General features: G+C 41.4%; 1 protein-coding gene and 1 long non-coding RNA gene across 4 annotated transcripts; one reads left to right on the top strand and one right to left on the bottom strand.

The window, feature by feature from the left end:
- Positions 1–446: 446 nt before the first annotated feature.
- pcdh18b (protocadherin 18b) lies at positions 447–9,672 on the bottom strand. 3 transcript variants are annotated; one of them, XM_068325331.1, is made up of 4 exons: positions 6,888–9,672; positions 6,414–6,502; positions 5,859–6,028; positions 447–1,952 (listed from the first exon to the last, which is right to left on the bottom strand). In XM_068325331.1, the coding sequence occupies exons 1-4, from the start codon at positions 9,384–9,386 to the stop codon at positions 994–996; spliced, it is 3,717 nt and encodes a 1,238-aa protein (XP_068181432.1). In that variant the 5' UTR covers positions 9,387–9,672; the 3' UTR covers positions 447–993. The 3 variants fall into 3 exon arrangements, with proteins under 3 accessions (XP_068181432.1, XP_068181434.1, XP_068181433.1); XM_068325333.1 differs by having other exon boundaries at positions 5,913–6,028; XM_068325332.1 differs by having other exon boundaries at positions 6,414–6,469.
- Positions 8,932–23,612, top strand: LOC137602518 (uncharacterized). Its single transcript, XR_011037172.1, has 3 exons — positions 8,932–9,023; positions 20,604–20,637; positions 23,244–23,612. It is a non-coding gene; the product is annotated as an uncharacterized lncRNA (long non-coding RNA).

Here is a 23,612-nt window from a genome sequence, read left to right as displayed (position 1 = left end):
GGTTGTGACAACATTCCTCATTCCAAAAAATTTCATTTAATGTTTGGTGAAAATACTTCACCAAACACATGAATATCATTGAAAGCACAAAAACCAATTTGCTGAGGAGTAAGACTACATGAGTTTAGACTCTCCTACTCACCCACAGTGTTTCATAGGTCTTTTTTATTTTCATGAGTTTCTGATGTATTGGCCTGAACAGATATTGTCATTAGGTGTGTCTCATGATTGTTCGTTGGTTAATTCATTGGTCATTTTGGTTGATCGGTCGGTTGGTATGACATTTGTTGGGTAGCAGACAGCAGATACGTTTTTTTTTCAGTATAACCAACATCTACATGTTTTATTTCATGCACACATTTATTCATTCTTGAATGGGTAAGTTAATAATTTCTCTGCCAAAAAAACCCAAGAAAAACCTTCAGTATAAACCACGGACACTTCCATAATTTGTCATTTTTATTTGTTTACTGTCCACTTTTCAATAATAATCCACAAAGACAAATGTCCATTAAGTCATTAATATATTTGTGTATACATATCATAGTGACAAATAAAATAAAAAAACGAATCACAATACAAAAGACAATTTAAATACTTAGAATGTCAGTCGCATGTCAAAATCTTGATTCAATGTGTTTGTAGGCAACATGCATTTACAATATAAAAATAGACTTCTGATTAAGTTTATATACAGTTTTTTTTATAAATATAAGTATACAAATGTATTTTTAAAATACAAAGATAAATACGGTCACATAGTGTAGATTGCGTACCAAACCAGCACTTACAAACAATTTTTTTTGGGATAATTAGCATTCACAAAACACGATTATTATTTTAGAAAAGCAAATTTAACGACAATTGCGGGTCTGCTTTTTTTAAATTCATCGCTTTTTTATGTCCTTTTTTTTCAGTTCTTTACTTTTATGTTAAATGAAAGGAAACGGGCAATGAGCGTTAAATAAATAACGGTGATAACAGACAGGAACCTTAGCTCTGCCTGACATCCTGTAAAAGTTTGTTGATCTCGGCCACCAGCTCGCTGGCGTCCACCAGCTCATGCCTACTTTCACTGCGTTTGCCCTGAAGGTGGTTCAGCACTGAGTCAAAATCATCCTCCTCATAGTTTTCTGGGATCTCCTCCATGGCTGGCAGCCACTTGGAGGAGGACCCAGAGAGTGGAATTGGAACTGGGACAGGGGCCAGGGTAGGTTGCACCTGAGTGGGGTTGACCAGTGCTGTGAGCAGGGAGCTGCTGTGGAGTTTGGGGGAATGCCCACTGTTTTGGGGACTGTTTTTGGTCACCTGTGACCCCTTGTGGCTGCTACTCTGAGAGCTGAGCTTGGTGCTTGGTTTCAGGGTGTGGTAGCTGCCACCCTGATGGTGGCCGGAAGGGCCAATGCTGCTACCAGGGTTCTGGAAGTGGGTGTTGGCAGCCCACGCAGCCACACCCTGCTGGTGAGCAGAGGGGTTAGACTTGCCGGGGAGATGGCCTCTTCTCCGATCTAATGATCCGGTAATGGGAATGCCCACCCCACTAAGGCTAGTCCCCTTCTGGCTTTCATTGACCTGCATGTAGGAGTCCAAACCTTGGGGTAACAGCCGCTGGAACACACTGCTCATCTCTGACAGTAATGATGTGGTGCCACAAAGGTCTTCATCTCTTGCTCCCTGCTCTCCCTCCTCCCTCCTCTCTTCCTCTCCATCCTCTTCACCACTCAGCTCCTTGCCAAAAGTGGAGAAGCTTTGGTTACGAGTGGGACCAGTGTCAGTGCAAGGCTGTGGAGTCTTCTCTTGAGAGAGGTCCATGGCTTGGTGGGATTCTTCTCCAGGGATGTACAGGTTGCTGCGGTAGTCAGAAGAGGATGAGGCTGAAGAGACCAGGGGTGGCATCCAGCACTGGTCTGAGTGACCCAGGACACGACACTCCTCTGTGCAGAGCCTCATCGCTGTAATGACAGATACACACACACTCATAAATAATGTCAATCAGATGTAGTTGCTAAAATCAGACATGGTTAAACCAAAGTTAGTTTTTAAACCAAAAGACAAGTTGTGTCTGCTAACTATTGTTTGTTTTGTTTTTGATTGGTTATCATTTTTTACTCAATCCTCAAATGGCATGGATCTAAGATCAATTTTATATTCATTATGTTAATGATGACTATTTATATGATGCCCAATAAGAAGAAGAATGTTCTCAAATGACACCTAGCCATTGGTTTTCTCCTTTTTGGACCTCTACAGCATTTCATGACCAACCTCAGTATGGGGTAGAGTTAAAGCAATTGAGCAATTGATCAATTACTTGATAAAGACAAAATAAATTGGTTGCAAATACATGAAATGTGCTGTTACGTACTTGCCCGTATTTCTCCATTTTTGTCCACATACCAGTTGAAAATGGTAATGTGACAGATACTGCGAATGTGAAAATGTACGTCTCATATTATTTTAGTTCTTTGATTGATCATCAGGCATTATTCTGATTTGACCATTTTATCACAACGGTGGGGAAATAAAGAGGATTCTTGACGATTGTGTCTCCTTCCATCCATCTGATATTTGTCTGCTTCTTCTCAGATATTTTTGTTGCACTTTTTGTAGATCCGCTTTAATTAGTCTGAAAGGCTCTCTGCGGACTGATGCCTGCTACACTACCTTCTGATGTATTTAGCATGGAGAGACATTGAGCATTGCTTTTCAATGCCTATTACTCATTCATAATAAATCCTTTAAAAGCCCTGGTTTTTTTTCCTTTCAAGTTGATCTGTTTAATATTACATCTTCAAATACAAACTCTTTGAAGAATAAATTAGACAAATCAAATATGCAATCTTAAAACCTTCATTAAAAGAGTATGGTACTCCTCAGTAGTACTATTGAAGGACTTCATTATTCCCTCATTAACATGAAAGGGAACATTTATAATACATCATAAACTAGATGAAAAGTGCATTTGGGAAGTAAAAAAATAGCACAGTTTAGATGCCCTGCTGATGAGAGTAAAAAAAAAAAAAAGTATTTAGCTTCTAACGTGAAATTAAGTTTAGAAATACTGCTCTGACTTCAGGGTTGTCAAGCTCAAACGTGATAATACGTAGTATTAACGACAATGTGTATCTACCTACAAACATAATAGTAAGCAGTAAAAATAGGTGAATAAGGAGCTACTATTTTTGCCATGTTTAAGTATGTGTATGTGCAGTTTTCAGTGGTAAATGCACAGAGGTATATTCAGAGTTATCATGCTGTATGGAACCGTTTCTAGGTGAGCTAAATCAGGGGTTATATCTCATTGTCCCTTGAGCCGAGAGGACTACCTTTTCTAGCGATAATGATAAAGCACTGACTAAACGCTGCTTGAAATCATCCGTGCTGCAGTGGGCACGGGGGTGGAGGCAGGGTGACCACATAGCGGGAGAAAGGTGAGCTTTGAAATGTAATTATGCTCTTCAGGGTTTAATCACGAGCGCAACTCAGAGTTGACTCCATAGCAACTGTTCATCACACGTCAATTAAATTGCTGCTTTTCATCAGAGAAGCACCAGGGCTTCTGTGTGGATGGCTTCAAGTGAAGGCTTGAAGGGAGGAAAGAGAGAGGGACTAACGAGCCGAGCCTCTCCACAGAGCTATGAAGGAGGATGGGAGAAAGGCAGGAGGTGTTAGCGGAGAGACTGTCTGCCCGTCTGGGTCAACTTTAATTGGGATGTAGCTCAAATCAAGTGCTGGCTGTGTGGGAAGCCGGATGGAAAGAAGTGGGAGTTCTGGGAGAAGAGGTCTGCTGTGATAAAGAAAGCTGTGGCAGTTAGCAACCTGTGTGACTTCACCTGAGACAGACTCATAGGGAGAAGCATTTTACAGCATGTGACAGTGTTTCCAACTCATCTACGCGCTGTAACGGAACAGACTTAATCTTATGTTTGAAGGATCAAGAACTTGGGAGTCGGTTGTGTCAATCAGTGCAAACAAAGGTTTCATTTGCCAGTCAACTGTTGGAACCAGGATGGAAAATCAATGTAGATCAATGCCAGTTGGGAGAATCAATGAATGGCTAGAAAGGGGATCCATTGAGTTACGTAAAGACACGCTGTATTCCAAAAAATGAATGACAGTGAGATCAGCTGTAGTGGTTAAATGTAAGAAATATTCAAAAATCACAAAGGCCAACACATGCAGAACCCAGAAAACATGCTACAGCAGGCAGCAGGAGTGGGATGCATTGGGGCTTTACATTTACCACGGCCTAACCCAAAGTCTCTGCTGATGGGGCACAACGTTCTAATGATCCTGTTAACTGACATGTCACTAAGATTCATTATTTTAGGGGGGATTAAAGATGGGTCAGATTATTTACGCCTGGCGTCTTTTGATGAAAACAAAATGCATACAGCATAAGATCATGAGAGTCATATACAGTAGTACCTTGAGAAACACATTCAATTTGTTACATGACTGAGCCGGTAAGTCAAACAAAGTCTTACGCCAAACAAAATTTCTCCATTTAAGATAATAAAAATCATTTTAATATGTATCATGTCTTGTAAAAATGTCTAAAACCTTCTGAATTTTGACAGTAAAAAACATATTTTTATCAACCAATGCATACTTAACATGTGCATAATTTTATATATATATATATATATATATATATATATATATATATATATATATATATATATATATATATATATATATATATAATCAGTTATGTAACAAATGATAAAGTATGAAAAGAAAAACAAGAAGTCACAAGGCTCGTATGTCAAACAAAACTATGAACAGTTCGACGCCTTGCATCCTAAAGAAAAATTGTACGTGAAGCAGCTCGTATCTCAAGGTACTACTCTTCCACATATTTTTATTTATTTCTTTATTTTTGTTATGTTTGTTCCATTCACATACTTTTTTATCAAATTCTTTCCTTAAAGGTTGAGTAAACGTTTAATCATATTTGGAGTTGTGTTGTGCATCATCTGTAGAACTCACAAAATTAGGACAGTGGCTTCCATTCCCCATTATTAGGAAGGCTTGCTCAGGAAAGAGAAAACCTCAGGGCTAGTGTGGGTTGGAGGAATGAATGGCTCAACCTATAACTTACATTGTTATGTAGAGAATGGGAGTACTCCATTGAAATGCAGATGAGGTATGACATCTAAAAATATTGTAACTGATCATGCATAATTATTGAAATAATAATTTTATTTTAAAAAATGTGCCATCGACATCGACATGTCACTCTAAGTCAAACTATATCTGGTCATCAGGTGACCTCTAGATGGGGGTGCTATCCTAAGTTTGAGAAACTCTCATTTGGCCAAGTTGAACTATAATAAAGATCCAATGCAAAGACATTGTGGACCAGCATTTGACCACAGTTATATTATGACATTAATGGTATAATTAATGTCTATGCATCCTGATGACAGCAGTGTTTTTAACACTGACTGATTACATGACTGCTCAGTGGGACAACAGAAACCAATGTTTTCTTCTATTTTTATGCTATTAAAATACATTAAGTATTTTTTTTTGTTTTAGATTGATATTTTTAGAGACTTCACCTTTGGGTTGTTTGATTTATAAATGCACAAAAATCAATGTCAATTACTTGACATTAGTTTTTGACAGTGTATTCTATAACCAAATCCTTAGTGGAAATAATTGCATGCCATTTAATAATAGTGTATTCACAATTTTTAGTTTGGTGTAAAACATATGAATTCTCAAAATAAATTGAAATAAAATGCTGCACTTTACATTTACAGTCGGATTTTTGGGAAACAAGGGCGCAGGGAGGTGACTGAATATGATCAGAGGGTAGTGGGGTGTGGTAGATGGGACCAGGGGTGTACCTGCATGCGATCTGTGTTGACCGTCAGGGGCATATATCTCAGTAAAGCCCTCACCAAGGAGCCTATCCATGGGTGACTCCCGGCCAGGCTCGTAGTCACTGTCCCCGGCTTCACTGTCCCCACGACCGCTGTCCTTCAGACTGAACTTATCCATCTCATTCAGGGCATACCTGCATGGAGAAACACACAGATTCTATACATTTCTCTGAGAAAAATTGCAATTTCTGATAAAATGATCAAATTGGAAGGGAAAGGCATGCAACTGATGGATAATGAGATGCACACAGAGACTGAGAGTTCTCTGCAGAGGAGGTTTTACATAGAATTATGCAAATGCAAAGTTATTGAGCATACAGTTTGACTCTAAACCAAAAGGCTTGTGGGTATGTGTATAAGAGACCATGCAAAATTGCTGACAACAGAAAAAAATTACAAGGAAAACTTTTTTCTGTGATTTTATCAAAGAGTACATTAGAATATGCCTAAATCTGAATCATACTATTTTCAATGTCGCAAAATAAAGGTTTCACACAGATCCCAGTGTGTGTGCATTACCTGTAGCTCCTGGTGTATTTATTGCCTCTGAAGCTTGGTCGTGGCTGGTACTGGCCCTGATGGAGCATGGACAGAAGCTGTGAGACTTGCTACAATCCCAAGGGAAACAAACAAAAAGACAAAAAAGAAAGAAAAAGACAAAAATAAAGGAAAAAATGAAGAGGGGAAAATGAATGGAGTCAAACAAGCAAGGCCACAAGACAATGTTGGGTGAGGAGAATTGTGGGGGAAGGGGGTAGGTGTTGGGGTAGGCATGAATTTATGACTTGGCCCTGAATGTGATGGTCAACAAAAACATGACACAAACGGCTGCGAGTAACAAAATATGGGAGGAATGAATAAATTCAGAACAAATACTTAATATGATAACATTGTAAATTATAGATCAATGTTGTTTATTTGGTAATTTATCTTTACTACTTTAAGCAAAAAATGGGTTCGAAAAATTACAAAAAAGCATCAATTCTGTCTTACCTCTACAGGGGGGGTAGTGTGGGCTAGCTCCAGGGCAAAGTTCTCTGGTACGTGATTGGACGAGATGGTTACTAAGCTACTGAGGGACTGCCGGCTGTGATGGCTCTGCCTGCTCCCCAGGGTACCCCTCTCAGGTGTGGGTGAGGCTGAGGGGGAATGCGAGTGGGCACGGACAGGCAGCGTCCCGTTAACAGTTGGGACCAGGGTGATGTCGGACTTGTGTATCTGCCTAGCGGGCTTCTTGGGGTGGTTTTGGTAGCTGTTCTCCGCAACTCTGCAGTTGTAGTTATGTCTGGGGTCCTTCTTCTCACGACTACAGCGGGCAGTGGCAAACATCACCATGACAATAAGCAGCAGAGCACAAACGGCACCAAGAGAGATGATGACAATGAGGGAGAGGTCTAGTGGAGCCTGGCTGGAGCCAGTGGGATGAAGAGGAGGAAGGATGTCCATCGTCTCCTGCAGAGTGAGCCTGAGGAGAGCCCCCGTGGACAGCCGACTGCTGCCCCTGTCCTGCACTTCCACCCTGATCTCCATTACATCCCGTGGAGCCTGCTCAAGACTTGCATTGGTTCTGAGTTCACAGCGACGAGCATCCATTATAAACAGTCCGTCTTCATTACCGCCCACGATGGTGCAGCTAAGTTCTCCATTGGCACCAGCATCACGATCCGTGACTTTAAGCGCGGTGACCAGTTGGCCCGGCGACGCATACTTCCACACAGGCAGCTCGGCGGTGTGATTCCGCAGGGAGGGGGAGTGAATGATGGGTGAATTGTCATTTTCATCCAAAACAGTCAGCAGGACAGTGGTGTTAGATGACAGGACGGGGTTTCCCCCGTCACGTGCCTGAATGGTGAAGGTGATTCGGCTCACGTCCTCGTGGTCAAAGCTGCGTAGCGCATAAATGGCACCATTAGAGGGGTCAATGGTAACGTAAGTGGAGATAGGGCTCCCTTGGATCAGGGTATCTATGATGGTGTAGGTCACTTGGCCATTGGTGCCAAGATCTGGATCTGAGGCCACTACAGTCATCAGGTATGCTCCAGGAGAATTATTCTCTGACTTAAAAACCTCATAGCGACTCTTCTCAAAAAGTGGTGGATTGTCGTTTTCATCCAGCACTTGAACTGTGAAGTGTTTGATAGTGGAGAGGCTGGGGGAGCCCCTGTCTTCAGCTATGACGGTCAGACTGTACTCTGACCTCTTCTCCCTGTCCAGTGACACATTGGTGAGGATCATGTAGTTCTTCTCGTAGGTCTTCTGGAGTCTGAAGTGGCCGTGGCCGTGCAACCTACACACCACTTCACCGTTAAGTCCACCATCAATGTCATCAACACGCACCAGAGCTATGAAGGTGTCCACAGGTGCACCCTCTGAAATGTAGGCCACTTCCTCTTTGCCAGGCGTCATCAGGTTGATGTTTATCTCTGGTTTGTTGTCATTCACATCCACCACTTTCACCACAATTTTGCAAAGACCAGGGATGGAATTAGGGCCCAAATCCTGAGCCTGAACATCCAGCTCATAGGAGGCAGCGGCTTCATAGTCCACGTTTTTGATCAGAGTAATGTGTCCACTTTCTGGATTTATCTTAAATATTTCCAAGATCTTTTGTGACACATGGCTACTGAAGGAGTAAACTATTTTCCCATTAGTGCCCTCATCTGGGTCTGTGGCATTTAAATCAATGAGCAGAGTCCCAAGGGGAGAGTTTTCCTGCAAACTGATAATATATGCCTGCTCATCGAAAGCTGGACTGTTATCATTTGAATCAGAGATGCTGACCTTGAGCAAAGTGGAGCCAGACTTTGGGGGGGCACCATTATCCGAGGCTGTGAGTTGCAACTGGTAGCTGGACTGCAGCTCCCGGTCCAACTCCCTCATTACCACCAGCTCGGCGTACTTGGCTCCGTCCGTCCTGGTCCTGATGTCAATTTTAAAGAAATTATTGGGTGTCAGAGAGTATGTGTGCAGAGAGTTCTCCCCGACGTCCGCATCCACTGCGCCATCCAGCGGGACGCGCGTCCCCACGGATGCGCTCTCGGAGATCTCAATTGGAACGATGGCGCGGGAGAAGTGCGGGGAGTTGTCGTTGATGTCCAACACTTCCACCTCCACATGGAAAAGCTGCAGGTACTCCGTGGGGAGGGTGACTACGTCGAATTCTATCGAGCAGTTCAAGTTTTTCTCACAAAGCTTCTCTCGGTCGATTTTAGAGGCGATGCTGATCTCTCCGTCCTCCTCCCGAACAGACAGGAGCGACGTGCTCCCTCTTTGCATAGCTCGGAACCGAAAGGTCAGGGAATTCGGTAATTTTGATAAAACACCCGAAACATCCTCCTTAAGCCTGGCAATAACAGTGCCCACTTTTTGCTCTTCATAAACTTTATATTTCAAAGTCTTACTGCTGGCGCTGTGCGTAAGTGCGACCACAAGGAGTAGTTTGAATAGTGCCGAAGAGAATAGATTTCCTTTGGTTTGGATCTTTGCCTCCATCTTCTGTGCCACACTTCAAAGAAGCAGAAAAAAAATGGGGGGGGGGGGTAAAGAAAATAAAATTGTTCTCAAACGCCTGTCATTGTTAAATCCTCCGGCTGCTGCTCACTGTCCGCAAAGAAGTCCGCAAAAGCAAGAAAAATCAAAAATAAATAAATAAATGCATAAATATATATATATAGTGCGCTTAACTTCAGAAAAGAACAGCTCTTGTCCTGGTAAACAAATCTGTTGCTTACACCAACGTATGCCTGTCTCCTAATGAGTGTGTGCGTCTGTGATGGAGTCAGAAGGAACGTCTGGGAGAAGAAAAGGCGCAGCTTTCTCCCAGTCTGTGCGGGAGAGTCAGTGAGAGAGCAGGGGAGAGAGAGGGAGGAAGTCAAAGTGTGTGTGTGTTTGTGTGTGTGCGTGTGTGTGTGTGCGTGTGTGTGTGCGTGTGTGTGTGTGTCTGTGCGCGCGCAAAGTGCGCGCTCTGCGCCGCGCACTCTGCTCCGTCACTCCTTCAGTCTCTCTCTCTTTGCCCGCCCCGCACCCAAAAAAGCGTCTACCCCTCCACCACCTCAACCCCCGACCCCCACCAGAATGGTTTTCTCGCAGCACAGGAGGGACTATTGATAGTAACCCCGTCTCGCACCCCCCCGCCACCACCCCGAACTGCACAGAGAACACCCCAGCATTAAAAGTGTGCCACAACAAGGAGCCAGAGGAGGACATTTTCTGGGCTCACACACACACACACACACACACACACACACACACACACACACACACACACACACACACACACACACACACACTGACCCGCGGCAGACTTGCATTGTTATGGTTTCTATTCGAAACGTGTGCCAATTCTGCTCTTTTGTCAGACGCGCGTAAAAAGTTCTTCCTCTCAGAACACTTCTAGGAGGAGGGAGACGGTGGTGATGTTGTGACCCGGGGAGTTAAAAATCAAATATTGCGTAAAATGCTCTAATAATATCATCACAGCATTGTTGAAAGCGAAAAGCAAACCCATTAAACCAACTTACAATATTATGATACGTGATGAAGGGAAGTGAGGAGGGGGTGCTGGGCACGAAACCACATCAAACCACCCCTGTCCATCAGTTTATACCCCCACCACTGAATACCAGTGGTCTACCTGAAGCCTGCACCCCCCCCCCATACCCTGTAGAGGTAACACCAATATTTATTTATTTATTCATTCATTCATTCATTCACACACACACACACACACACACACACACACACACACACACACACACACACACACACACACACACATATATATATATATATATATATATATATATATAGTGGAATAACCTTCTAAACCGATCTTATTTAGTTGGTTTTCTATTGTTTAGATGACTCACAGCTGCTGGTATTTTTTCAGTGAAGCTGCAAAGGATCAAGATACTTCATTTTCTAGCCTGTATTAATACATTCTCCACACTTAAAAGTTCACAGCAAACTTTTGAAAAAAAAAAAAAACTTTATCAGTTTGTCCCTGACTAAAATAAGCCATCAGAAGCCCATTTTGAAGGTTTCCCTAGATTCCATTTCCCCAAATAATTTGGAAAGTAATGAGTCACACTGCACATAATGTATTCTCAATATTTTCATTTAGAGAGCAAGACACATCTGATGTCTAGCACGCCGATTGGTTTCAACAGAGCATATTATCTGGGGCCGGCGTCTTTGGGAGGATGTTTCTCTGTGATGGATTTTATCTGCATTTTAAATTCCTATGTGTGACCCGTGGGAACAGGCTCTCTGCACCGCCATCTGTCTCTGAGCAAACACATGGACATCAGCTCACCAGCTCATATACATACACGCTGATGCTGAGCGACTTCACAAGGGCAAAGAGTCCATTCAGTTCACAGTCTGAAAATGTTCATTTTATGAATTCACAAACGACTGCAGGCTGTTAGTGGTGTTTGTTCACCATCACTTGGTGAAATATCGACTAGAGTAATTCTTCCAACAGTTAGTCTCTGACAGAATGTAATGTTTAGAATCATAATCTGTACTAATCCAACCAGAGGATGGGATATTACTACTGATGTTTTAAGTATGGGACACTGAATACAGAATAAATACCACCTTTCACCACCACCAACAAAAAAACCCTCCCATGTCTCTAACTTTATATCAGCGTTGGCTGAGTCCCTGTATTTTGAGCTGAGCTTCAGCTACAAAAGACAACTAATTCACTTTCCAAAATGATTTCAGACACATTCTGTCACTAGATAGAAGCAGTATTGTGAGTTGATTATTTTTTTTTAGAAGAACAACAATAAATACCAGTTGAGAATGCTTTGGGTCAGCATTTGGACTCTCGTGTTTGGAAAAAAAGTTAAAGAAAATACAAGTCAGACATTCTTAATTTAGATTCCTCAAATGAAGGATCCAAACTACATGACTGATCTAAACAAACGGTGAAGTGGGGTTAAACTGAGGGAGGTTATGATATAAGTCAAAAACTTCACATTTAGTCAAACGTGGAATTCAAACCCCGATCTGAAGGGATAAAGAACTGAGTTGAACTCCGTATCTAAAATCTTCAAGTACTGGACAATTTCAAAACATAAACTGGAGAAATGAGTTATGCCTAAGTGTTCCTGGGAGGTTTTTATATATATATATATATATATATATATATATATATATATATATATATATATATATATATATATATATATATATATATATATATATATATATATATATATATATATATATAAAGTATCCATCAAACATGAAATGAGCACATCAGCAAAGATAGTGCACTTTCCTACGATGTTATGAATGCTTCCAGTGTGAATCTAACATTAACATGTATTTAAATTAATTTTATATCATCATCATCATCATTTCATTTAACCAAGATCACATTTGGACAAACCTCACTGAAATAAAAGTGTATCTATATCGTATCACTTATATCTTTTTAGTCTTGCAGTCAAAATGATGATGAGTGTCTATTCAGCCGCCATAGGTTTACCTGCTGTTGCCCCAAAATACTGTACATAGTACTACAACCCTCCAGGCGGGGAGCTGCTGGTATCCTAATGGCATTAATGGTTACTGGCAAAAGTTTAATAAAAGGAAATGTTCCTTCATATTATACTGATAATATATTATATAGAATGAAAAGAGATAATCGTGAAAAAAAATGTAACAGTTAAAACTGATGGGGCTACAAAAAAAAAGGTTGTATTCTCTATTCTCTTGTGAAATATTGTAAGATGCAAGATTGTGTATGGCACAGATGGAATCTATTGACTATCATATCCAAATGGTCAGCAGTAATATAGACGGAGGTATCAAACATCACAGAGAGCATTTATTCTTTTTTGGAGGGAAGAAAGGCCACCGGCAATCCCAGACGACTCATATGGAGGAGCGATGGCTGAGTGGGTGATGGGATGGATTCTGCCCTCGGGGACAATAAAATTTCTGAAAGGGAGTTTGGAGGGGAGTGTGAGGGGTGCAGGGCGAAGGTCTCCAAAAAACTTTGTCATTGAAATGAAGCAGGAGATCCTGATGACAAAGGCTGCCTAGCAGGTGGAGAGAGGGAGTCATGAGACACCCCTCCCAAACCATCCTCTCTCCCTGGAGAATGAGCCCAACACACACCAGGGGTGTGGGGTGGAGAGTTGGAGTGTTACTGTGTTTAGTGTCATGTGTGTGGTTCTTTTAGAACATATATGTGCTCACTTCATTTTCCTTCTTATGTCTGAATCCAGCAAATATATAACGTCAGAATTGTAACTCCAGGAAATGACAAATCAGCAGAGGCTAATTGGTACTAAGAGAAACAAAAGATGGTTATTGGTGTTAATATCATGAAATCAATAACAGTTACTTTACAATCAAGGGCTAGAAATGAGGTAGTAGAGATATTCAGCCTCTCCCTGCATCAGACAGAAGGGGGGGTCTCGGCGTGTGTCAGGGGTCAGGAGGATTGTAAAGGCACGCGAGCATCTGCCGTCATCTCATTAGCATGTTGTTAGCTCGCATGAGACGGAAGGGATTTGTGTTCCGAGGCTGAGGAATCGGGGTCTTCTTCCTCCCTCCACCCTTCAAGCTTGGCCAGAGTTAACACATCTTTTATTAAACTGCGATGGATAATCAGCAGAGGTGCTCTTCGTAACAGAATCAAATGGGACAAGTCAAAATAAGCTGGTGTTTAGAATAAATAGAGCATGATGAATCAGTAACACAGAATTAAAGCAAAACTCCATCCATGGATGACCCCCTAAAAGGCAGCAGACACCCAAAACCTTTGCATTTGATGGTCCACTTCTCAGAAGCTGGCTGAAGTTATTCCATAGAAAACAGGGTCAAAACATTTCTTTGTGGTGCTTATGTATATTCTCAACTCAACTCAACTTTTATTTACACAGTGCTCAATCACATCTGAAGTACAGGAGGATATTGTTTTGAATTGTTTTGAATTACCTCTAACAAATTTTGAGGGAGAACTAGAAAGTTCCAGGTCCCCATATCGAGAAAGAGTGATGTTGTGGACAGTTTAGCCCACACTGGCCTCACGCCCTCAGTCAGCTGGGATAGGCTCCAGCTCCCCATGACCCGGCCGAAACATGACCCGAAACGGTAGAAAATGGATGGATGATTGGGAAGTCAATAAAAAAATTAAAAAAAAAACTTTTAAGGTGAATGTGTGTCAGTATTAAATGAGTCATATTGTGAAAAACCTATTATCTCAGGTCTTCACATATACATAGCGGTCCTCCCTAAAGCTACCAATTCCTAGAATCTGAAAAGTAAACAGATCGACTATGCAGCTCACAAACTCACGGAACGGTCCTGAAACTTGTTTAGAATTCTTTCATGACACAACAAACTTAGTGATTGACAGGAGTGACAGACATAGCCCGGGCCGTCTGAGCAAGAAAACTCCCATCTCCGGGGTATAAGGACATGTCCATCCCCAAAGGGAAGATGGGTTTGTCTAGCAGTGTGTCGTGATGTGGTCGATCAGAGATAGACTCGCAAGTTGTTGGTTGTGCGAATCAAATAGCATCTTTAATGAGGCCATCATTACTTTTCACTTTTAATGACATGTTGCCTGTCCTTCCTGCAGGTTTGCTGGTGTGTGCTCTGACTTCTTGCAGCAATGAGGATCAGCACAAAACTGGTTTTGCCTCAGCGCTGATCCTCATAAAAGGATCACTCTATACTTGTCCGAGAAAATGCAGTGGGGCCACAAGCAAACTTTGCCACATTTTATTTACAGTTGCATACGAGTATGGTGAAGTCAGCTTATATTTGGCTAACTAGTTAGCTCTGCTTTTGTCAGCTCTGCATTGCGTTTGAAGATATTTTCATGTAAATACTATTAGGAGAGACCTTGTTTGTTATGGAGTGGGGCCACAAGCAAGCTTCGCCACATTTTATTTACAGTTGCATACGAGTATGGTGAAGTCAGCCATGATGTTTTTGGCTAACTAGTTAACTCTGCTTTTGTCCGCTCTGCTTTGGCATTGGAAGATAATTTCATTTTAATACTATTATGTGAGACCTTGGTTGTCCCATAAAAATGTACAGATGACTGGAGACAGACACTACTGATACTCACTGCAGTATCAAAGCTTGGAGACTGTTGGAGACATTAGTTTCTTCTTAGCTATTTTTAGACACCTGTGGGAGGGGCCTTTCTTTCTGGAACTGAAAACTTTGAGTTCCCCACATCTCAGGGTTAACAAACTCTGGGATATTCACTGTTCACACCAAACACACATTCCTACACGCTTCCTCTAATCTGTGTGTATGTGTATGTGTGTGTGTGTGTGTGTGTGTGTGCATTTATGTCTGCTGCGTCACTCCCAACTCGTCAACATAGTGACTAATGGGCAGCAGCTGCAGCAACAACCACACACCAATAATGTCTGCACATTATTATATGATTTCCACAATTTTCCGGCATAAAGATGAGATGAGGGAGATGCATTTGGAGATGCTCGGTGTGGGCGAATAGAGCATATTGCGTTTGCCATATTGCAAATGCAATATGGCATTTTTGAACATTTAAACAAGTGAAATTCAGTTTGGATCAGTTTGGTTCTATATATTTTGAATACATTGTAGTTGGACACCAGTCAGCTGTGTAAAGTTAATTAGAAAGAGTATAATATGGGACCTTTAAGTTTAGGTAAACGTTCTCCCCCTGAGTTCACATTAATAATACATGAGCTTTTTTTTATTTACCAATTACTTCGCTCACATAAAGAAACTAAAAGATCATATTCACATTCAACTATCCTCGTCACCTTACAAAGTTGTGTTTCTTCCTACCCTGCATAGATAAAAATTTGTGCCGTCGTCTCTCGGAAGGAAACTCTTTCTTTGTGAAGATGTGAGAGTGAAGGGAAGAAAAACACACACGAGACTGTGGTGACGGATCTGCAAACATCCATTCTGCAGATTTGAATATTTGTTTCCACATAGGCGTTTGTTTAGGTGGTTGCACTGTGAGTAGAGAGACATCACACTCTGGTGTCAGTTTCTGAGATTCTGTCCTCATTGCTGTTGTGCAGAAGCAAAGTCAGCATGATGCCGTGTTGTGTACATTTGCAGTTAGAGGAAAAACAACACAAAGACACTTCTGTTGAGCCGGGTCTGTTATTTGTGATTTGTTCTCAGCTTTGTACTTAGTTTTTATGAAGACAAAACTAAATGCTGCAGACAGAACTGAAGCAATTCCAGAAAGTAATTTGCTGTTTGGATCACCATGAAGTTTAGATATATTGACAGACAGATCTGAATGGAAGCCTTGTGGGACTGTGTCCAAACTATCCACTTTTGCTTTTTATCGATAGAATACTTTGGTATTACAAAGAACTGATTTGCATTCACCAATCTGTGTTATATTTAGGTGCCTGAAAGCACATCTGAGTGACAGAGTAACCAATGGTATCAAGATAAGGGGAAGTAAGAGTATCAGTGTTGTGAAATCCAAAACCATTTGTTGTGTAACCTGAGGAAACACAAAACAGATCGAAGTATCATCAGGCTGAAATGTGCATGTACAGTGGTACCTCTACTTACGTAAATAATCGGTTCTGGAAGTAATTTCAAAAGTAGAAAATTTCGTAAGTAGAGACGCGTTTTCCATGCAAATGCCCTAATCCATTCCAAGCCCCCCAAAATTCAGACATAAATTTTTTTATAAAGCATAAAAATGCATCAAAACATGTAACAAATACATGTTACGATTAGATTATTACACAATAAATGAGAGTTGTGTATAACGTAAAAAACAAAGAATAAAGAATAATAATGTCGGTCATTTATCTTTTAACTGCTGTCCTCATTGTTTTTTGCCCTCTTTGGTTCATGCCCTCTTGCCCCACCATGAACAGCAGAGTGAATTCCAGTCCTCCTCCTGAACTTCTCCAACCACCCACGCGACGCCTTAAACTCCTTAAACTTCCTCTTGTTTTAATAACGTGGTGATTGTAGATGCATTACGGCCATATTCTTTGGTGAGATCAACCAAACGCATCCCTTTTTCAGGCTTTTCTATCATCTCTTGCTTTGTTTGTACGGACAAAAAAACTCTTTTCTTCATCTTTTCTTTTCCTCTTTTCTCCGTCACTTTCTTGGGGTCCATAGTGAATACTCTAAAAGTTAATATATTTACGTAAAACTATCAGAACACCTCATGGGTCGAGGGCCGAATGAGGAGGACGCTGCATAGACACCGATCTAGCTCCACACAGAGGTCCCTCTTAGCCAATGGGGTGCCAGGATGCTAGGTAATAGCCAATGGCAGAGCAACTATCAGAATGTTGCGTTCAGGAACCTGTGGGAGCTACGAGTATTAGCCCATACTGTGTTTTTACCTTTAGTAACTCAAAATTTCTTTTGTAACTAGAGGTAATATTTTCCTGTTGAGGTGTTTGTAAGTAGAACATTTCGTATGTAGAGACATTCGTAAGTAGAGGTACCACTGTACTGTGTTTGATAGCCTGAAAGCTATCAAATGGGTTAGCTAACCCTCTATGAATGACCAACTATCCTTCAGGCCAACCTAAAGTCTTCAGCATTTCCTTCCCAAACGTCCGTACCATGTTTTCCTACAGAAGCTCATACACCGTTCTGTCCTTCTAATATGGGAGTTCCTCTGAGGAGGCCCCCTGGGCTTGCAAAGCCTGTAAAAGACTTAAGCCTCATGACTTACTTTACCACCTATGTCCACCAATGGAGTTGTAGGCTGCCATTGATCTTCTGACCGCAGACCCTAGCAGCTGTGTTGACAGGATTGGGCAGGAGTCTGAGGCCGTGGTTTGTTATTGGTTATCAGTGGAACGCTTTATCTTGTTTCCTACATTTACATTTGACCTCAAAAGATGCTTAATAACTTACAACTGTCATTGTGATCATTTCTCACCGCCTTTGAGGTGAATTGGTCCATAGGTGTGAATTTGAGTATGAGTTGGTGTCTGTCATTCTGTATGGCCCTGTGACGAACTTGTACCTGCCTTGTGCAGGATGTCAGCTGGGACGGGCTCCAGTGTAACCTATATTCGAACCTGTGACCCATTGCTGAAGAAGATGAATGAAGTAATAGCGAGTAAAAGAAGAAGGACAAGATTTGATTGATTTTTAAAATCACGTTTATTGACACAAAATCCAAAAGAGATTCTCTTAAAAAGTAAATCAAATTTCAAAAACAGATAGTATATAGGAACGTAAGCAAAATATATGTGAATTAAACCAACCACTGACTGAACACAAGTTCTTCACTCAAAGAGTCTCTCTAAAAACAGGAACAGATTGTCTAGTCTCTGACACTCTAGGAAGCAGTGAAAAACAGTTTCTCTGTGAGAACAGAACGGAGAGTTTTCCGACATATTTAGATTCAAACTTGCAATAAAACTTGTTGACCACAGCACCGTGTAAAATCCTCCATTGGAGATTCCCAATCGTTTTTGTTAATGGCTGCTTGTAGAAAGACTCCCATCCGCCACCAGACCAAGGTGCACCCTCCACGCTGTGTCAACCCGCTCTTTAAGTTTATTGTTGTTTAAAATCTTTACCATCTATTTATACGTGTTTTTCCCATTACTGTCACTGAGGCTGATGGGGTCTGACACGGAGGCGATAGAGCAAAGAGACAAACTCTCTACAGGGAAAGGATCAGAAGAAGAAGAAGAAGAAATTTACTATTAATGATCCTCCTGGTCAAATAAATTTTTTGCACTCTTAGACTATTCACACTCACATTTGTGCGTGTGTGTGAGTGTGTGTGTGTACGTACAGGCCCTTAAAATGAGATTTCCCTTGTAAAAATGTGGTTCCTAAAACCTTTGAATTGTGATGTTTGCTTCTAAATGTTTCTGCCAGTAAGAGTTGTGTTGGTCTGTCTATGTCTAATTTGAATGAGTTAATATTGTTCTCATGCCATAGAGAGTGTTTTTTTTCTGTTGTTTCTGTTCTTGCCAGCTCTGATTGTCGTTGCTGGCATTGCCTGCCCAAACATAAAGCCAATGCTTCTACCTAGGGGGCTATCTTGTTAACTACCTCCCAGGACTTCATTCACATTTGGAGCGATTTAAAGAGCTCCTTGACTTGGTAGTGGGGTTTCTGAGCTATACACAAGCCATTTATCTTGTCAGGTATTCACTGTAGGCCACCACTATTAACCTTGCTGACTTATTTTCGATCTTTGAAAAGAAGCTTTTATATATCTTGTTCTTTTGAGGAGCAGCACAAAGATCACACAATGTGAAAAGACCTGTCCAGGAATAATGTACCCTGAAATTAATACTGAATGCATATGTAGTCTTATTTATAAGTTTAATATTGTTCAAATAAAACCTTGTTGTAATTGTTTAGAAATTAATGCAATATTACTGAGCTTCAAAAATCAGAATATCTAGTCAACGCAGTTGCAAGGTGTAAGTTGTCTGTCATAGACGCATGTAAATTTACGCAGTCCTGACAAACTGAAGAAAGGTGTCTCCCTGCAGGGACTCTGTCAGTAGGTTTTCTGTCCCACAAAAGCTTATTGACCATTGGGGTTTGCATCAAAAGACTCGCGGTAGTCAGGTTTCATGTGCACGCAGCGCAGGCCTGTTTTGATCACGACAGACACTGCTACAGAGACTCCTTCCCTGCAGTAAGGTTGTGACGGAGCCAAAGCCCTCCTCCCTGACGGACACACGTCTGGCATATGCTGCCCTGATACCTGATCACATTGTTTTTCCACGCTGCACAATGGCTCCTGGTCTACGCCCTCTTTTCACATCTCAGAGGTCAATGTCTTGCTGGTTGTTACAGGTTTAGCTATTTGTATTGTTACACCTATAGTATACTCCACCCCTGTTTGTTTTTATTATATTATTAAAAAGGTGATCCTAAGTACTGCCTGCCATATGCTAATTGAACTATCTGCTTTTTGTTTAATTTTAGAACGTATAAAACCAATTCTCCCTGTTCATCTCCTCCACACAAAGCAGCAAGCGCAACATAAAATCTTTGCTCTGCTATCAGTTATAAAGTTTCCACTGATTTTTTTCTTCTATCTTTGCTTTTCAACAACCTGGGTGAGTTTCAAGTCATTAGTCGTGGTTGATGAACACTATTTCAGCAAGAGACGAAGAGCAGCAGCGAGTACAGAGTTTGTGAGTGTCGGAGGGGGAGAACAGGGTGAACAAAGGCCTCTTGTGTGGCTCCAGTTGAATGTTCACCACACGTGCACGGCCAATGGGTGACATATTTTCAGGAGTACTCATTCATTAGACCGACGATTTATGAGCCACAGCCATACACCAGCCCCCTTGGCTTCCTTTCTGTTAGTCTTGGCAGATGTGAGCCCCTAACTTCACTCTTCTTTTTTATTTTTGAAGTGGGGCTGTTCTTAATTTTGAGGTATTTGCATGGAAACTCTTATAGATCCCTGGATCAGATTTCACAGCAGGCCAGACAGTCTCCCCATATTTGTTTGGTGAGCATCAGACTGAAGATCCAGTTTAACCTTTTGTTTAAAATGCCTCCATATTTCACATTACTTGCTTTAGAGGGGAAATGCCATTCAGCGGGTTAATATAGGAAATGGATTATGCACAAATGTAATTGGCAAGCGTCAAAATTATGATAATAGTGCAAATAAAGTCATGTAATAAAAATTATATTTCTTAATGCTATTAAATGTTTTTGTTTTGTTTTTTTTCCAATTAGACATCAGACCAACTGTGAAGTGGAGGTACGTCAGGTTTGTTTCCCCATTATTTCCTATTACCTTATTGGCTTGTCTGGGAAACACATTCCATGTTAATAATTTTCTGCGACACTTCCTCACACAGCTTTCTCTGTATGGTTTTTAAAAATCTGGCTAGAGCAAGCAAACCAGTGCCATTACTAATCACTGCAGGATCTTGTTTTATGGTCTTAATTAACAGGACCAGAAAGGGAAAAACAGCAGTTGTGTTTATCAGGGTAGCCTGAAGGGAAGGGGGTACTAAAGGGGATACTAAACTAACTTATTACTTGGGCTATAACCAGGCCAGACCTAATGATTCTCAGTCCTTTATGCCTTATCTGAACCCATTCTAGGTTGGGAGGGAGAACAAAACTGGAATGGCCTCATGGAGAATGTTTCAGCTGGCCAATGATCAACAGCTTTGTCTGATGGTCTGCACTGGAAACCGTTTGAAGGACAGTCTTATAAGCTGCAATAATTTTTTCAATGAAACTGTATCAGTATGTCTGTTGCAGTGCGAAGTCAGGAAAAGAAGCCTTTCCCCCCCCCCCCCCCGAAAACATAACAGAGTTTGGCTCACAGAAACAACTCTGAATGTATATTTGTTGGAACTGGCTCTCAAATCTGCCAGTTGGTTGAGTTGTTCAGAGAAATAGACAGGGGAAAAGCACGAGCACAGGCTATACAAGTTTTTAGAAGTATGGCAGCGATGAGAAAACCCCAGAGTGGGGCTGTGGTGTGGTGTAAAAAATGAAAAGTAAACAAGATTTTCTGACAACTAAAGAGTCTCCTGGCATCTACTGAACGCATGTTTTGCACACAGACACACTCGCAGCTACTGAGGGAAGTGTGGAGGCAGCTGCAGGGCACAGCTACATGAGTCTTCAGTGTGTGTGTGTGTGTGTGTGTGTGTGTGTGTGTGTGTGTGTGTGTGTGTGTGTGTGTGTGTGTGTGTGTGTGTGTGTGTGTGTGTGTGAGTGTGTGTGTGTGTGTGTGTGTGTGTGTTTCTTTGCTGAAACGTTGACCAGGCTAATACCCGTGTGCTGATGAGGAAGGACACATTAAAAGCCAGTAACACTTAGCGCCGTAGTCCTTCCTGAATCATTCATGAGCAACACAACATATACATTCCAGAAAGACTGAAAAGAGGGGGAGGGGAAAGCACGGCAGATGATTTACATCAGAAAAAAGTTGAGTCGAGAGTAACGGCAACACGACGTCTGCTCGTTTTACACGCAGCAGTGAGAGAGCGACAAATTAATCTTACGTTATCACCATGCCTCCGAAAAAAACCAAACCAAATGACAATCAGTGTTGAACTGATGCTTGACATGGGTGTACCTGATGTGGATCTCCTTAAACAACAAAATATACATTATGACTCGTACGTCACAGGAAGCCAACTTTGGATAGTTTGGCTGAAGTCGCAGAGAAAGAGTTAATAGAAAAAAATTAGGTATCTCTGGTATTAAGCATCCTTGCAGACGTAACAAATGTAAAGAGGTCAGTTCTCTATGCTCAAATAATTTACTCTGACACAATATTTCTGAAACTTTTTTTTAAAAGAATAACTGCCAGGCTTTAACATTTTGATAAAAAAATAATATGTAATTTATTCTTTTCTTTCTTTTTACTCAATAAACAGTAATGACATTATTAATAATATAATTCAAATGAACTGGTTGTTTAGTTTTTATGTTGTACTATTGGCTAAACTCAATCCTTGCGTACGGCTTTTACCGTATATTCTGTTATTACTTTTGGGATGCATAAACGTCATGCTGGGATGCACAAATTTTTGTTGCAGCGCATCCCAGGGATGCACTACTTTCTTGAGGTAAATGAACTTATGGTTATGGGTTTGCATAGCAGCAGTGGAGCTACTTGACTATTAATTTGAATCAGAGCCTTCCACTGGATAAAAATAACTTAGAGAAAACAGCCTAATGATCTGATTTGGGGAGTTGAGTGCTGTCTTTCTCCTCAGTTCTCCCTTCTCCTCTTCTTCTCCATTCTTGCTAGCAGGTCTGTTAATGAAAACTTAAGGTTCAAACAAATCCAGTGCTCCCAAGAGCCATTCTCTAGTCGGGCAGACTGTAAAAACAGGGAGCACTGCACCAGTGCACTAGTACACTAGTGCACGAGGAGCGTCTCCTTTCCTGGCTGTGTTAAGGCTAATGAAAGCAGTTCCTAATTACTTTGCCACCGTTGATTTCCATGAGAAAAGCCCCAGTCATCAGTCACAACCATTCATTCATCAGACTTAGCCTAAAGGACGACCTCACCCGCCCCCCCCACACTTGTTTACTTCCTTCATGTTTAATCTCGTACTCTGCTCTTGCCCTTTTCTTCTATAAATAACACTTTTCTAAAATGAGAACACAACAGCACTCCAATGAGTCTTTTCTATACGCCACTTTTATTTATGTACTCTAATCCAGAAGCATGAGTGGTGTAACAACATTAGTTTGCCATTTAAACTAGCATCTATTGTTGATTAAAAAAAAATTGTTTAACTAGTAGCAAGTATCTGATTTAAAGACATTTTTGATAGATTTTTCTTGTTCTTTGGATTAGCCACTAACTTTATCCATCCTTTGTAATTGTCTCATCTACAGCCACTTATCCTGTGCTAAACCCTATCACAGCTGGCTATGGGCAAGAGGTGGGGTGCACTCTGGAAGAGACGCCAGTGGGATCACAGGAAAGACAGACAACCATCCATGTTCACAGACGGACCGGCGTAGACCAGTCCACCCATAGGCTGCATGATGGTGCACAACCAACCATCATGCATCCCTCCTGTCCCACTGCCTTACTCATCTGTTAATACCTTCAGACAAAGGACAACCCCCACCGCTCTTTGTTCAGAGCAGTGATGAGCAATAAGGACACAACAACCTGTCTGCAACAGAATGTGTGAAGACAGAGTGAGAATGTTAGGAAAACAGACACTTAATATTTAACACTGTAAGATTTTAATGAGA

The sequence above is a fragment of the Antennarius striatus genome, chromosome 10, assembly GCF_040054535.1.
Source record: "Antennarius striatus isolate MH-2024 chromosome 10, ASM4005453v1, whole genome shotgun sequence".
NCBI lineage: Eukaryota > Metazoa > Chordata > Actinopteri > Lophiiformes > Antennariidae > Antennarius > Antennarius striatus.
Note: the sequence above shows the minus strand (reverse complement) of the source record. Positions and strands in the feature narration are given on the sequence as shown.